This window comes from Schistocerca nitens, chromosome 2, assembly GCF_023898315.1.
Source record: "Schistocerca nitens isolate TAMUIC-IGC-003100 chromosome 2, iqSchNite1.1, whole genome shotgun sequence".
Classification (NCBI taxonomy): Eukaryota; Metazoa; Arthropoda; class Insecta; order Orthoptera; family Acrididae; genus Schistocerca; species Schistocerca nitens.
In genome coordinates, this window is record NC_064615.1 from 248873464 (window position 1) to 248889659 (window position 16196).

General features: G+C 41.1%; 1 protein-coding gene across 1 annotated transcript in view; it reads right to left on the minus strand.

Moving 5' to 3' along the window:
• LOC126235971 (ubiquitin carboxyl-terminal hydrolase 7) overlaps nucleotides 1–16196 on the minus strand; it is a 253893-nt gene that overhangs the window by 109368 nt on the left and 128329 nt on the right. The window contains exon 11 of the mRNA XM_049944942.1: nucleotides 11587–11740. Within this exon, the coding sequence (XP_049800899.1) occupies nucleotides 11587–11740 (154 nt within the window). The remainder of the gene's footprint in view (nucleotides 1–11586; nucleotides 11741–16196) is intronic.

The following is a 16196-nucleotide window of genomic DNA, read 5'->3' on the forward strand; positions in this document are numbered from 1 at the left end:
TCCTGTCACACACACTTCTCAAGTACTGCTTCCCTTTTTTCAAGTCTTCCAACTCTTATAAATGCTATCTGGTATCTGTGCAAGTTGTAGATAATCAAATGCTTACTGCATTCGATCCCTACTAAAATTAGAATGTCTGAGTGTGTGTTCCAGTCAACATTGCCAAAATATTTTTCTAAATATTTAAGTACTTAAATTTTGATTTACCTTTTTTCCCAATCTATCTTCTATGATATCCCATAATGTTAGCATCACTTTGCATGTGCCTAACACTTCTCTAGAACTGATGCTTATCTTTCTCCAGGTCAGCTTCTACCAGTTTCATTCGTCTACAGATCATTCAAGTTAGTGTTTTACAATCATGACTTATTAAATGGATGGTTTGGTAATATTCTCAACCGTCTTCTTGGGAATTATGATTATTGCATTATTATTAGTCTCATATCTTACTTGCCAGGTGAAATATTTTTGTCATGTTTGGTTCTCCCGTGGATCTCAGTAATTTTGACGGAATGTCTTGCTTTCACTTTAATGCTTCCACTGCTCTTTCAAATTTTTCTCTTAGAATTGGATCCTCAATCTCATCTTCACGTTACTTCCTCTTACCTTTCAATAATATTCTCTTCTGCTTTCTTTCCTTTATACAGTTGTTCTAAACATTCTTTCCACTTTTCAACCCATTGTTCTCAGATTGGCTTGCCATCTGAGCTCTTTATGTTCATAAAACTACTGCTCCTTTTCCCTAATGCTTCTTTAGTTTTCCTATATGTAACATCAAATTTTCCCTGCAGTCACGAACGAGTTTACAGCTTTTGTATTTCTTCTCTAGCCATTCCTCCTCTGTCACTTCGCACTCCCAGTACATTTCATTTTTTATATATATCTGTGTCCCCTTTTGTGTGATGAATTTTTATATTCTGTCATTTAACCACTCAAATTTAACGTCTACTGTTTTTTTCCAAGGGCCTGTTCTTACATATCATTGCACTGGTCGAAGTTATTCACTAATTTTCTACTGTGCTTCTTTACCTATTTCAGTCGCCCATTGTCTGGATATCCCTTTGAAACTCTCAACAGCCTCTGAAAACTTACCCAGGCCCCGTCTCTTTCACTTCCTATCTTTCTGGAATTACTTCAGTGATTTATCTGCCATTCATAACTAATATATTATGGTACATGTCTACAGCTGCTTCTGGAAATGTTTCATACTTCAAAAACTGGTTTCACTACATCTGTTTTACTATTATATAACCTATCTGAAACCTTTTAGTATCTTCGAGTCTCTTCTAGATATACAAACATCTAACAATCAGCTGCATGTGTTTGGACTTCTTTCCACTGCTTCACGAGGAAGCTTTTCTTCCAGGTTCACACTTGTGCAGAGTTTAGTCCTTCGGACTTTGTTTAAAAAGCTGTATGCTAACAATCCGACAACTTGCAACAGTTTTTTAAATATAAATAAAAATACTAACCGTTACAGACATACCAATATTTTCCTGGCAAAAACATGCAGGATGAAAAGATCAGGACGCCACAAAAAAGAAATCACATAAGTTGACTTTTTTTTTTTAATACACAGAAAGTTCAGACTGGTAGAAGCAACTATAAAAAATGAAAGCAGAATAACAGTACAATGCAAAAACTTGCAAGCAACACACAATCAAACAGAAGTTACAAGAGGAAACTGCCTTCAAGATATGGCAAAAACAGAAGCCAACTATCACAGACTAATACAAACAATGCATGCAAACAGCAACAATAAGGTGACTGCAATGGAAAAGGGATTATAAATGAAGTGATTAACAACAATGGATCAAAATGAATGTCTAGAAGAAAGAAATCACTATCAAACAAGCTAAAAAGCCATACACTAATGTAACTTGTGTTCTTTAAAAGTTATGGATACTGTTATTTTTATTTTCAGTAAGTTGTGGTTAAAACTTTTCCTGTAGCTCATTAAACTGTACAGTGGTAATGCAATTAAATTTCACTGTAATTAACAATAATGTCTACTTAAGCATTATCTTTTACATTGTAAGTGGCACATTTGAGAAACAAGAACTATTCAAAAATGGGCAATGTCACTGACAAATTCATCAAAGATGATAACTATAGTCATAAGAAATGAAACACTGATTCAGCACCATTACAAAATGTACTTTAATGTCAATATATCTGCTCTAAATATTCTCTCTCTCTCTCTCTCTCTCTCTCTCTCTCTCTCTCTCTCACACACACACACACACACACACACACACAAAATGGTTTTACTGGACTCATTCGTCACTCTTCCATTTTGATTCCCAATATAATTACACAGAATTATGCTCCAAGTACACTAATTCTGTTTCTCATATGGTGTGTCATCCTCAATACATTACATTGTGTATGCAACACAAAGTACCTTTATTTTCCAAAGTAAAAAGTCATTTTAAAAAATCTATTTCTTTCTCAATGCTGTTACCATGATATCATGGCACTGTCAAATCCATGTGGATATTCAGAGTAGTAAAGGACATCATTCATCCCTGACAGTAGCAAATGCCTAACATAATGAGAACAACACTCAAGTTAAAACTGAAGGAACATATCCTATTAGATTATGAGAGAGCTCTCTGGCCAATACTTACCTTCAGGAGAAATCACAGTACCACTGATAGGACACACACTGGCAATACTGAAATTTCTCCCAGCAATAAGTATTGGCCAGCAATTCTGTCTCATGAATTCATGATATGGCATCTTTTATCATCAAGACCATGACCATAATGCAACGTTGGACATTGACATTGATAAATGACATCAGAGGAGCCAGACTGAAATTCCACTTTTATCATTTGGAACACAGGTGGATATAGCTATTGTTACTTCCGAAAGACAAAGGAATTCTATAATTATCTCTATGAACGTGGAGCTTTGTCTCCATAATAAATTGTTCAGGCTTTAATTCCAAATCTAACAGACAAACATTTTAAATTAAAAGCTCTAGTGACAGATGACTTGAAATACACTATGTGATCAAAAGTATCTGGACACCTGGCTGAACATGACTTACAAGTTTGTAGAGCCCTCCATTGGTAATGCTGGAATTCAATATGACCCACCCATAGCCTTGATGACAGCTTCCACTCTTACAGGCATACATTCAATCAGGTGCTGGAAGGTTTCTTGGGGAATGGCAGCCCATTCTTCATGGAGTGTTGCACTGAGTAGAAGTATCGATGTCGGTCGGTGAGGCCTGGCACGAAGCTGGCCTTCCAAAACGTCCCAAAGGTGTTCTATAGAGTTCAGGTCAGGTCTCTGTGCACACCAGTCCATTACAGGGATGTTATTGACGTGTAACCACTCCACCACAGGCCATGCATTATGAACAGGTGATCGATCATGTTGAAAGATGCAATCGCCATCTCCAATTTGCTCGTCAACTGTGGGAAGCAAGAAGATGCTTGCTTAAATGTAGCCCTGTGCTGTGATAGTGCCACGCAAAACAACAAGGGCTGCAAGCCCCCCCCCCCCTCCCCTATGAAAAACATGACATATGAACTTTAGTGTTGGCACTAAACATGCTAGCAGATCCACACAACGTTTTTCCACTGTCCAGTCAAATGTTTATGCTCCTTACACCAAGCAAGGCATTGTTTGACATTTACCGGCTTGATGTGTGGCTTATGAGCAGCTGCTCGACCATGAAATCCAAGTTTTCTCACCTTCCGCCTAACTGTCATAGCACTTGCAGCGGATCCTGATGCAGTTTGGAATTCCTGTGCAATAGTTTGCATACATTTCTGCCTCTTACACATTACGACCCTCTTCAACTGTGGCAATCTCTGTCAGTCAACAGACGAGGTCGGCCTGTACGCTTTTGTGCTGTATGTGACACTTCACATTTTCACTTCACTATCATATTGGAAACAGTGGACCTAGGGATGTTTAGGAGTGTGGAGATCTCGCGTACAGATGTATGACAAGTGACACCGAATCACCTGAACACGTTTGAAGTCCGTGAGTTCCGCAGAGCACCCCATTCTGATCTCTCAAGATGTCTAATGGCTACTGAGGTCGCTGATATAGAATACCTGGCAGCACAATGCACCTAATATGAAAAATTAAGTTTGTGGGGGTGTCCGGATACTTTAGATCACATAGTATAAATTAAAATGGACAGTATTCAGCTTTAGAAAACAAACATAGCAAAACACCTAGATTGAAAAGGATGGAACAAACAAGTTAAAAACTGTTACAATGGACAACACACATGATATGGTAAGTAGTAGCAGAAAATGTATATTGAAAGGGATGGAACAAACAAGTTAAAAACTTGTGTTAAAATGGACAGTAATGTATGATATGGTACACAAGGAAGTAAAGCTTCTATCAATAATACTTTAAAAACACAACTTATTTTCAGAGCACTAACGGCATGAAAAAGACTTATCGACAGCAGAAACAAGAAAATATGGGAGCATGTGTACCAAACATTGTGAATTTTTTTTAAACAAATTGCACAGTTTTCACAGTATAATACTACACCATCTTTGTCACAATAGCAAAAACGTAAAACAGTATAAAATAAAGGCAATAAAGTTCAGAACTTTACCCCTGATCATGCTGGTGGGGCCTCAGGGATCCCACATACATTTTATTTTTTAGTATTTTGTATGCTAAACAGAGGACAGCGTTGTAATTCATTATAATCTTGGATTACACAGTTGTTTCAAAGCTGTACTACACATTGTGCATTATTGCTACTCCAAGGTGAAATATTGCAAGATTTAGCTATTTAGTCCCTATCAGCATGTATGTGTTTACTTTAGGCGCTGATTTAGTACCAGAACTGACCGTGACAACCAAAAAGGCATATACAGTGAAACCCCACTTTTACACTTTTCAAGGGACTTCAAAACAATGGTGTAAAAGGTGAGAAAATGTAAAATGTGGGAAATAATGTTTTAAGCTGTGAAAGTTGCGTATAGGATGCCCCCTTGCACTTTATGTATGCTATATGTACACAACATGCATCAAAAGACTTGTCAGGGACTTGTTTATTATCTAATAAAAATTGCTGATGTAACTGGTACTGCTAACTGTCTGGGAAGTAGGAACGTTTGACTCAATTTCATATGTCATAATCTATGTTTTTGAAGGCCTGCAGCTGTCATTCATTATTTATATAATGAAATACTGCACTAGTTACGTATTTTTTCACGCTTATCATGACACGTTTTGAGAATTTTTTCGTGTTTTCAAGTGCAAATATGTAAATAAGTACTTTGTTTGTAATGCATAAATGGTGGGAAAAGTATAAATATGTTGACACAAAATAAAAAATGTTGTAAATGACGCGAAAAAGTTAATTCCGGGAATGTAAAAGCGGGTTTATACTGTATCTGATATATGTCACCTACAACATTTTCTATAGATTATTGCTAACAAGAGTCGCCAACCAACTTGGCTCCTAACTATGTACGTACCAAGTTGACTGGCTTTCAAGCTAGTAGATCTTGCACAGAACAAATACAGAGCCTCATCACCACTCTCATATACTGATGTCATGGAGGGCATCCCTGGGTAGTCATGAGAACATCCTAATGGAAACAATTGATCCGGTCAGTATTTGGAAAACAATAGACTCATTTGGTTGTAGCTTTACGTATCGGATGAATTATTCATTGATTCGTTTGAGTTAGTTGCAGTTGTACATATCGCTGGGGTTTTTATTCATTCATTTCTTTTGCGTGAAACCAGTCTCAAGGAGCAATTGAATGAACACAGTTGACACGGTCCAGTGGTGTTTTGCGTACTACTGACTGAGTTATTCATTCTCTCCTTTTCAAGTCATCAGTTTTTCTGTCAGTTGAACCTTGTATTCATGCGTTCTTTCAACTGAAAGCACTATTTAGTGGTTTAGCTGACCGAGTTATCCAGTTACTCTTCTGGGTGAAACCAGTCTTTAGTACTTTCATTAGGTGAAGTAAAACAGTGGTATACAATACAAACCAGGGTGCACATACCCTAAGGTGTACGTGATGACAAGTAATAAACACATTCATTTCATTATGTAGTGAAAGATTAATACTTATTTTCACCATTTAAAACTGATAAACAGATTGCTGTGCAATAAACTGTTCCAGGTACAATTAACACATAACTAATAAAGCTTTGTAGGAGTACAATACTGAGCAAGCTTAGGAGTTCTCTTAGGGGTATATAATGAAGAAAGGAACATTGACAATTTTTGCAACCGTTTGTGTTATGTTTTACCAGAAAGAGATTACGTTCATAAATAAAATTAAAATTTGAGCAAGTGCCTGTGTCACGCACGCTCCACTTCTTTGTCCTGCAGCTGCCATGGCCTGGGTCGCAGCAAGCACAAGGTGATGGCGCAGAGGCCAGTTACCACTAGTGCAGGTCCTGGCAGTGCAGCACTTTTACTAGCTGCAGCACCACCTCCTGGTGCCAGCTGCGACTCTGGCCTTGGCAGCCGCAAGAGGAGGCTATGGCGGCAGTGTCATGTGCCCACCCCAATGACTCCAAGGAAAAAGGTGAAAAAGTATGTTAGTAAAAATCACTCAAACCAGAGACTGAGCGAAAAAATTCATATAACAGCTGTAACCGACAGACCTTAGTCAGCTGATTCTCTCGCACTGAATGAAACCACTCCAACCTGGTCAATTTCAACTGGAAAAAAAGGGGCTGAATGAAAAAAAATTGACTGCATTTGTTAAAAACATTCGGTTGTCCCATAACTATCCCTGGGTAGTCATCCTAATGTATTTTCAAGCCCACCCGGTTGGCCGTGCGGTCTAACCCACGGCTTTCCAGGCGGGAATGAGCGCCTGGTCCCCGGCACGAATCCGCCCGGCGGATTTGTATCAAGGTCCGGTGAACTGGCCAGTCTGTATATGGTTTTTTCGGCAGTTTTCCATCTGCCTTGGCGAATGTGGGCTGGTTCCCCTTATTCCACCTCAGTTACACTATGTCAGCGATTGCTGCGCTAACAAGTCCTCCACGTACACGTACACCACCTTTACTCCACCACGCAAACATAGGGGTTACACTCGTCTGGTGTGAGACGTTTCCTGGGGGGTCCACGGACGGCCGAACCGCACAATAACCCTGGGTTCGGTGTGGGGTGAAGTGGACTGCGGTAGTCGTCGTGGGGTTGTGGACCACTGCGGCTGCAGTGGAGACGGAGCCTCTCCGTCGTTTCTAGGTCCCCAGTTAACATACAATACAATACATACAATATATTTTAAAATGGCATATGATTCGGGAGACAGGCTGACCCTCACCTCCACCCTATGAGAACTGGGCCTAGATGAGAATGCCACCGGACTAGTCCAGGTTACTCTGAGGAACACCAAATTTAGTTGTTAGCTTTCAGCGAGTTTCACTATTCCAACAGGAATTTGACCAAGCGATGGCCTCTTGTACATACTCTTCAATTACATACTGAAGATCATCAGCGAATGGGCTTGCACACTACCATCAGGAACTAGAAATAAGATTGGATACAACGAAGATAACCTCAATACACCCAGCCTAAGGTCGGACATAGCGCGAGGGGGGGAGAGAGAGCGCGAGGGGGGGGGGAGAGAGAGAGAGAGAGAGAGAGAGAGAGAGAGAGAGAGAGAGAAAGAGAGCGAACGAGCGCGAGGGGGGGGGGGGAGAGAGAGAGAATGAGAGAGAGAGAGAGAGAGAGAGAGAGAGTGTGCGAGGGGGGGGAGAGAGAGAGAGAGAGAGAGTGTGCGAGGGGGGGGGAGAGAGAGAGAGAGAGTGCGAGGGGGGGGAGAGAGAGAGAGAGAGAGCGAGCGCGAGGGGGGGGGGAGAGAGAGAGAGAGAGAGAGAGAAGAGAGAGAGAGAGAGAGAGAGAGAGAGAGCGAGCGAGCGCGAGGGGGGGGGAGAGAGAGAGAGAGCGAGCGAGCGCGAGGGGGGGGGAGAGAGAGAGAGAGCGAGCGAGCGCGAGGGGGGGGGGAGAGAGAGAGAGAGCGAGCGAGCGCGAGGGGGGGGGAGAGAGAGAGAGAGAGAGAGAGAGAGAGAGAGAGAGAGAGAGAGAGAGAGAGAGAGAGAGCGAGCGAGCGCGAGGGGGGGGGAGAGAGAGAGATCGAGCGAGCGCGAGGGGGGGGGAGAGAGAGAGAGCGAGCGAGCGCGAGGGGGGGGGAGAGCGAGAGAGCGAGCGAGCGCGAGGGGGGGGGAGAGAGAGAGAGAGAGAGAGAGAGAGAGAGAGAGAGAGAGAGAGAGAGAGAGAGAGAGAGAGAGAGAGAGCGAGGGGGGTGAGATGGAGGGAGAGAGAGAGAGAGAGTGGGGATGATATGGAGGGAGAGAGAGAGAGAGTGGGGGTGATATGGGGGGAGAGAGAGAGGGAGGGGGGGTGATATGGGGGGAGAGAGAGAGGGAGGGGGGGTGATATGGGGGGAGAGCGAGAGGGAGGGGGGGTGATATGGGGGGAGAGCGAGAGGGAGGGGGGGTGATATGGGGGAGAGAGAGGGGGAGGGGGGTGATATGGGGGGAGAGAGAGGGGGAGGGGGGTGATATGGGGGGAGAGAGAGGGGGGAGGGGGGGTGATATGGGGGGAGAGAGAGAGGGAGGGGGGGTGATATGGGGGGAGAGAGAGAGGGAGGGGGGTGATATGGGGGGAGAGAGAGAGGGAGGGGGGCTGATATGGGGGGAGAGAGGTAGGGAGGGGAGAGGGTGGGAGGGGAGAGGGTGGGAGGGGAGAGGGTGGGAGGGGAGAGGGTGGGAGGGGAGAGGGTGGGAGGGGAGAGGGTGGGAGGGGAGAGGGTGGGAGGGAGAGGGTGGAGGGGAGAGGGTGGGAGGGGGAGGAGGGTGGGAGGGGAGAGGGTGGGAGGGGAGAGGGTGGGAGGGGAGAGGGTGGGAGGGGAGAGGGTGGGAGGGGAGAGGGTGGGAGGGGAGAGGGTGGGAGGGGAGAGGGTGGGAGGGGAGAGGGTGGGAGGGGAGAGGGTGGGAGGGGAGAGGGTGGGAGGGAGAGAGAGAGAGATTATCATTTTTATAACTGTAATCATCTTCTATCACTTTTCAGGTCGTTTCATTCAGTTCGCAAAATCATTCCTGTAAAAGTTGGCCTTTAGTAGCTTTCATACTACATCACCTGATACATGGAAATCATGTCTTACAGCAATATGGCTTTGTGTAAGTGGTGTAACATGCCCCTTACAGACACAGAAATTTTAGGGATTCTCAGTGATCCAGAATTTGAGTGATTTCTAGAGTGTCTTCGAATACACTTCCTGAAGACAATAAACAGCAAAATCCAAATAACTTATTTTGGAAGAAATCCAAATATAAATGCTGTAACCTATAAGCAAAAACACCCAATCTCAAGCTGAAAGGACTACCTGTCTACCACCCAGGACTGAAAGGTATTGCTAGGAACATTGAACTAGGAAATATACTGGAAGCCTAATATTTATTATTTCTATGCTGAATATTTAATGTCACATAGAAATGATTAAATAATATTAAGCAAGGAATCCCATTTTACACAAGTGAGTTGGATATTAATGAACTAAAAGCTTTTAGTGGACTACTGAATTTGTTAGGGTATATGACTGCTGCTCATAAAGTTTTGTTATTGTCGGACTAAGGAGTTACCATTCCATGTGTAGGCTGCCAATAATAAAACACAAGCAGCTGTGTTCGTAGTGATGCTGGAACTGGGAAGAAGCATTGACTGCTGATGAATGGCTGTTGACACTATCACACGTGGGCCTGTAATATCTCATAGTGACATTTTGCAACAATTAACCTCACATCCAAACTGACAACAGGAATATTGTAATTGATAAATGTAAAACTTAAGATTGACTGTGTGAGGTACTGCCAAACTGGACAAGCAACAGTGGTCACCAAAATTTATACCTAATCACAATCATTCAGTGTGGATATTTCTGTCATGGCCATATCGATATAATATAGTCCTGAAAGGTGTAAGGCTGTTGTATTATTGTCTACAATGCACCATGATCAAAAAATGAGCCCGAACATCGAAAGCTAGACAGAACAAATAATTACTACAACACTAAGGCTGCTGTTGACAGCTTCTATCTACTTTACAGGAATTATTCAGTAGATAGTCATTGATAACATTCTTTTGCCGTAATTGAATATTGCTGAGATTAGTAGTGTCAGTATTCTGAGGTGCCTAGTGGAAGTTTGCAAATTTATTTATTTATTTATTGAGGGAGGGTCCTCAGCATGTTAGCCTACATGAAAAACTAGAACAGGTACAGATATTACTGCAAGTTTCTTGTATCATCTGATATCCATATTGTTCAATTGGCCCAACTTTTTCTATGGAGTTTGGCTGTAGCCTTCGAGCTCTGTTGTGCTTCATTTCTTACGCTTTTCTTTCTTACAATTACACCAAAGTTGGTGGGGGAAAAATAATGATAGCACAATCCCCTTTTTTTACACTGTTAATTGAAGTGGAAAAATTGTGTAATTGTGTGAAATTTTGCTTTCCTCACTGATGGGCTGAATTCAGACAAATGTAAATGTAAAGACAGTATTGTTTAATTTACTGTTGCATCAGTCCCAGTTTTAGGAAGTACTACCAACCACATTACAAAATTGTGTGAAGAGTCTGAAAAGTACCACAGAGGATGTAACTGCATTACCGCTTTTAAGAAATGACTGTAATTCTGATATGCTTTAATGTAAATTTTTCAACATATCTGACTTTGAATTCAAACAGCAGAAACTGTGATACACCAAACTTCAAAATATCACAAAAAGAGAATAAGGGAAAGAAAATGCTTATGTCTAGCTGAATCTGTGAGAGCATGTACTCCAATGTAAAACAACAAGTAACTGCATTAACAGAAACCAATCTTACTCCGGTTGTATGTAACCTGCTTTTAGTGTCGTTATCTTGTTATAGAAGAAGTGAAATTAAATATTGAAACCAAAATTAAAAACTAAATTCTTCATTTTACATTGAAATATCAGTCCCAAGAGCTGCTTCGGTTAATGGTAATATAAATGAAGGGTAATCATCGAGCAAAGGCTTTGCGTCATCAGGGCATTTGATAATTTTATTGCTAAAATCATGACTACACAAGAATTTAAATATAGAAAGATGAGAAAACACGGAGTATTAATTTGCATTCTGCTGTCTCTCCCCCTTTCCACCCTCTCCACAAAAGTACAAAATGGAACAACATATAGCACAAAAGAAAAAAATAGATTAATGTAGAAGCACAACCATACACACAGACAAAAAATGGTATTTCTCACACATACAGTCAACTTTCTCAGAAATGCTACTGAGCAAGGGAGGAATCTAAGTGGTCTTTCTTTTCTTGGCAATTCTGTGCAAGAGTGGTGCAAAATATGACCTTATGGTGACCCTAGCATACAATACTAACAAAGCCTAATTCTTTAACTAAAATTTTTAAATATGAAGTAATTTTGCTATTATTCCTTATCAAGCCAAGTGCCTCCACTAAGATGACATTCATCAAGTAGCTATTACGGAAATTATGTGATAATTTTATGTCTAAATACATATACCATAAAGAACTTTCATCATAACTTCAGCATTACAGATGCTAAAAGATGCCATACCTTTCCATCACCTTTGGGATTTATAAAAACTACATAGTGGCCACCATGATTATCTCCACTATGTACCAGAACTGCATGAAGTGTGTAATCTGCTCTTGTTGGCTCAGGTTGCTGCAAGTATGGCTCAAGACTTATTTTTTCATAGAATTCAAACCTGAAAGATGATGGACTTGTAATAAATTATTTCTTCACACATTAAAAAAATTAGAATTCCAAGAAGAAGTAAACTAATACTGAAGAAAATTACACTGAAAAATTTTGTCTGAACTGACTCAAGTAACAAGTGGCACTGTTACAAGTAAGGTAAATAAGCAATGAGCCATTGTTTTTAAACTAAAATGCAACCTCTTCACTTATTACATAGATTCACACCTCAGGACTGAACAAGTTTTCATACCACTGTTGTGCATCCCAGGAAGGAAAGGAATGTGAAACTGCAACGGATGAAACTAACAATGAATGTGAAACTTAGTACATTTGAATGTATACATTTTATGTGGGCCAGACTCATTAGTGAAAGAGAGTAACAGTAGCTGGTACACCAGGAAAAAAAAAGACCTACTGTCATCATTTTCATACACATAAAATAAAGAACATTTGTCACAGAGCCCCATGCTCTTATTCCTTTATGCATTCACAGTAAGCAAACCAAGAAGCCAGTCAGAGAGGCAGAGAGAACACAAGACATAATGAACATTTATTTTGCTTGGCAGATTCCTTAGCAAACTGAACACTATTCTCGGTGACAACCAGTTAAAAATATGCTTGGGAATTTGTTTTTATGCACAGTTACTAATGTTTATTTTACACATGCCATGCCATGACATACTCAAATGAAATTAACGATAAACATAATAGTTTCTCATTTCAAGATAATGCAAAGTAAAACATACTCAAGGCAATAAATTATGAACAATGCACTCTTCTTTATTTGTGTTAGGAGTTCTTCAAAACAACTAGGAATAAATAAACAGAAACAATCTACATTCAAAAGTAACATACAACTATATACACAATTATAAATTACTAAGATATCTCTAGGTGTTTGAGACATTAAACAAACTGCAACCAAGCTGGTTTCATCGGAATTTACACTGCCCACAACAAAAGTGAAGCACCCAGAAGAGGAGGAGGGAACAAAACTTCACATGCTGAGAGGGAATGTGATGTTATTGCAGCGATTACAAAATTGAATCAAATTTGCAAAGAACTTGGCACTACGGGTCCACTTATTAGTCGGAAGCTGCATCCCCTCTGGCCTGGTTGCATGCACCGATTCAGCTGAGAAGGGCGACACAAAGCTGTTGTATTCTCTCCTGAGGCAAGCTGGCCCACTAGTGTTTTAAATGGTCCTTGGTATCCTGGATACTGGCACTGGGACAGAGTTGACATTCGAGCTGGTAACAAACGTTTTATAGGTGACATATCTGAGTGTCTTGCTGGAAACTGGAGTACCTTAATATCACACAGACAGATAATTAGGACAAATTCCATATGTGGAGAGAACTGTCCTATTGAAAAATGCCATCACGACAATGTTGCACAAGAGGTAAATGCTTGAGGATGCAGGATTTCCATGACGTACTGTGGCTCTGTCAGATTTTCCTCAATCACTACCACCCATGGCCTGAAGTCACACCTGATGGCTCCCCATACCATGACACCAGGTGTAACACCATTGTGCCAACATTGAAAGAATGGGACATCTTTCCAGGTTGCTGCCATATTCACGAATGACAGTCAATCAGAGCAATGAAAAATCTTGATTCATTGATGAACACAATGTGATTCAATTTATTAGCAGTCTATGCTTCCTGGTCACAGCACCACTCCAAAAGCAGCCATCTGCATTATGGTGTTAACAGCAGCCTACACTTGGGGCAGTAATTCCAGAGTCCGGCTGCTGCTGATCTCTGACCAACAGTGTGGGACGGCAGAATATTACATGGCGGTCATTGAGGCACATATGTGAAGAGATTACAATGAGCTCAAAGCACATTACAGCAACCCTCCCCTGTGGTTATCATATTTGTTCAAGCAGAATACAGACAAGTTGCCTGCCCTCATGTTTTCATACAATACAACCTCTAAAACACTATCACATTTGAATGCTCCACAAGTCTGGATAAGGCACGATTTGTCCAGTCGGCCAACTGGAGACCCCTAATGAGGCTCCCTTCAAACTGTTAGGTGCTGATAACATTATCTCACACGAGTGCCCAGCATGTCCATGTCCTTCACGGTGATCACTTACTGCCCGATGCTGTTCGCACCCCTTACGTACGCTACCAGGCCTGGTAACAACACTAAACACGAACACCACCAATGCACTATGGTGGCCATTGTTTCTATCACAAACAATTAGCACTAATTATTTAAAGAATCGTTGGTGTGTGTGTGTGTGTGTGTGTGTGTGTGTGTGTGTGTGTGTGTGTGTGTGAGAGAGAGAGAGAGAGAGAGAGAGAGAGAGAAATTATACTTATATGCGACTAGGTCTTCTGGTTGCTTCACCTTTTTGTCATACAGTGTATTATGGCAGTCATGTGTGCCATGGGTACTGCAAAAAAGGAGGGAATATATTCTGACAGCTCAGTAGTCCAGATCCAGAAATGTGTGTCCACAGAAATTACAAATGCTCGGGGACAAAATATGCTTTGGAACAAAATGGCAGTAACGCTTCTCGATATGGTTATCAAGAACAAGCTGGGGCAATTACAAGTGAAAACACTGGAACAATTTGAAGCCCGTATTTATGCACAGTATCTACCATGAGCTTTGAGACAAATCTTCGCATGCGATCCTTGGAAAGTGGGAGCTTACAAACGAAAGTCCATTGGTTGAAGTACAGGACAAATATACAAGACATGTTAGTGAATTAAATGACTACAACGCCCTGTTTATATGGGTTTCACCCACCACTGTGATAAATGAGAAGCCAAGTGATCAACAACAGCAAACTGGTTGGAGAAGACCAATAATAGCCGACAACATTTCACTCACACAAATTCTGCCTTCCATGTCCAAGCCAACCAAAACTGTATCGTTACTGATATCTTACTCAGGGGAAATGCCACAGGGTAAAACTAATTGATATTCCATGTCTTAACTCATTTTACAACACTACTTTTGTGATCATATTATCAGACTTAATACATTTTTTATCTTCTCTTTTCCTACTATGCAGTAGTAAATAAAAAAAAAATTAAAGTAGCTGTCAGTGAGTAAATTCTACAACACGAAATGTATCTTATGTAACAAACAGTATAAAATCAACAGCTGGAATATTTATACAGAAATATTGATGCATTTTGTCTCAATATTGCCCATAGATTACAGCTATTAACATATTAAGTTCGCAAGCAAGAAGGAATCGCCTGGCATTTCATAGATGCTCAATTTGATTCATAACGAGCATATGTGGAGCCAAGTAAATGTCTTGTAAAACAAATCCCCATTATCAACATCAACAGAAGTTTTGCATTATCTGTCATATCTATACTCAATATACTGAAAAAACTGCAAATAATGAACTGTAAATGATATGCAGGGAGTAGTGTATACAGTCTCCAAACTTCTTTTCTTCGTCTTTTGTTACTATTTTATGTCCCATTCATAACTACTCATTTTTACTCCTGTTTCTCCTCTCTTTCAACTGTACAAATACAGGTCCTGCCTGGAGATCTATGTTGTGTCAGTATCACTCTGGTATATAATTTGCTCATCAAGAAAGTTAGAGGACATCTGACTGTCCAGTTTCATACTCACTCAGTAGCTTCTGCATCACATTCCAATACTACATTAAGTAGTTTGGCTTGTTAATTGCTTTGTATCATCTTGTTCTCAATAATGGCAGTTGTGGCTGGCCACTATGTTCTGCAGAGCCAAAGCTGTATTAATATTCACAATAAATAGGGCAATGTAAACTGAGGAATGATTAATCATCACAGCTAGCTTTGGAAATGGATATCATTTTTGTCTAACATCCCTTTCTACTCGCTGTTCACACTTATTTTGTGCTGTCTTGCAATAAAATGCCACTTCTGTTTCAGATGCACGGAAATCTGCATTACAGTGCTAATGAATGGTAAACATCTTTTGATGATGTTTTACCATTATTATCCTGCAGTCATTTTTTACAGTGAGTAATGATTAAAAGTGACAACACCTACAAATATTTTTTCTTCCTATCATAACTGCTTTCATCTTGCATAAATTATGCGTATAGCTACTGCTAAAACTGAGCAAATATTGTTGATCAAATAAAACAACCCACACTGTAGAAAACCATGGGAACAATTGTTTCGAAAGAAAAATTAACTTAACAAGAACCAAAATTACAAAGAGACAGTATGACTGGCCAGAGGAAGGAAGTGTAATTCTAAGCACTGCTGATGGAGGGAGGGAGGGGGAGGGAGGGAGAGGGGGAGGGAGAGGGGGAGGGAGGGAGAGGGGGAGGGAGGGAGAGGGGGAGGGAGGGAGAGGGGGAGGGAGGGAGAGGGGGAGGGAGGGAGAGGGGGAGGGAGGGAGAGGGGGAGGGAGGGAGAGGGGGATGGAGGGAGAGGGGGATGGAGGGAGAGGGGGATGGAGGGAGAGGGGGAGGGAGGGAGAGG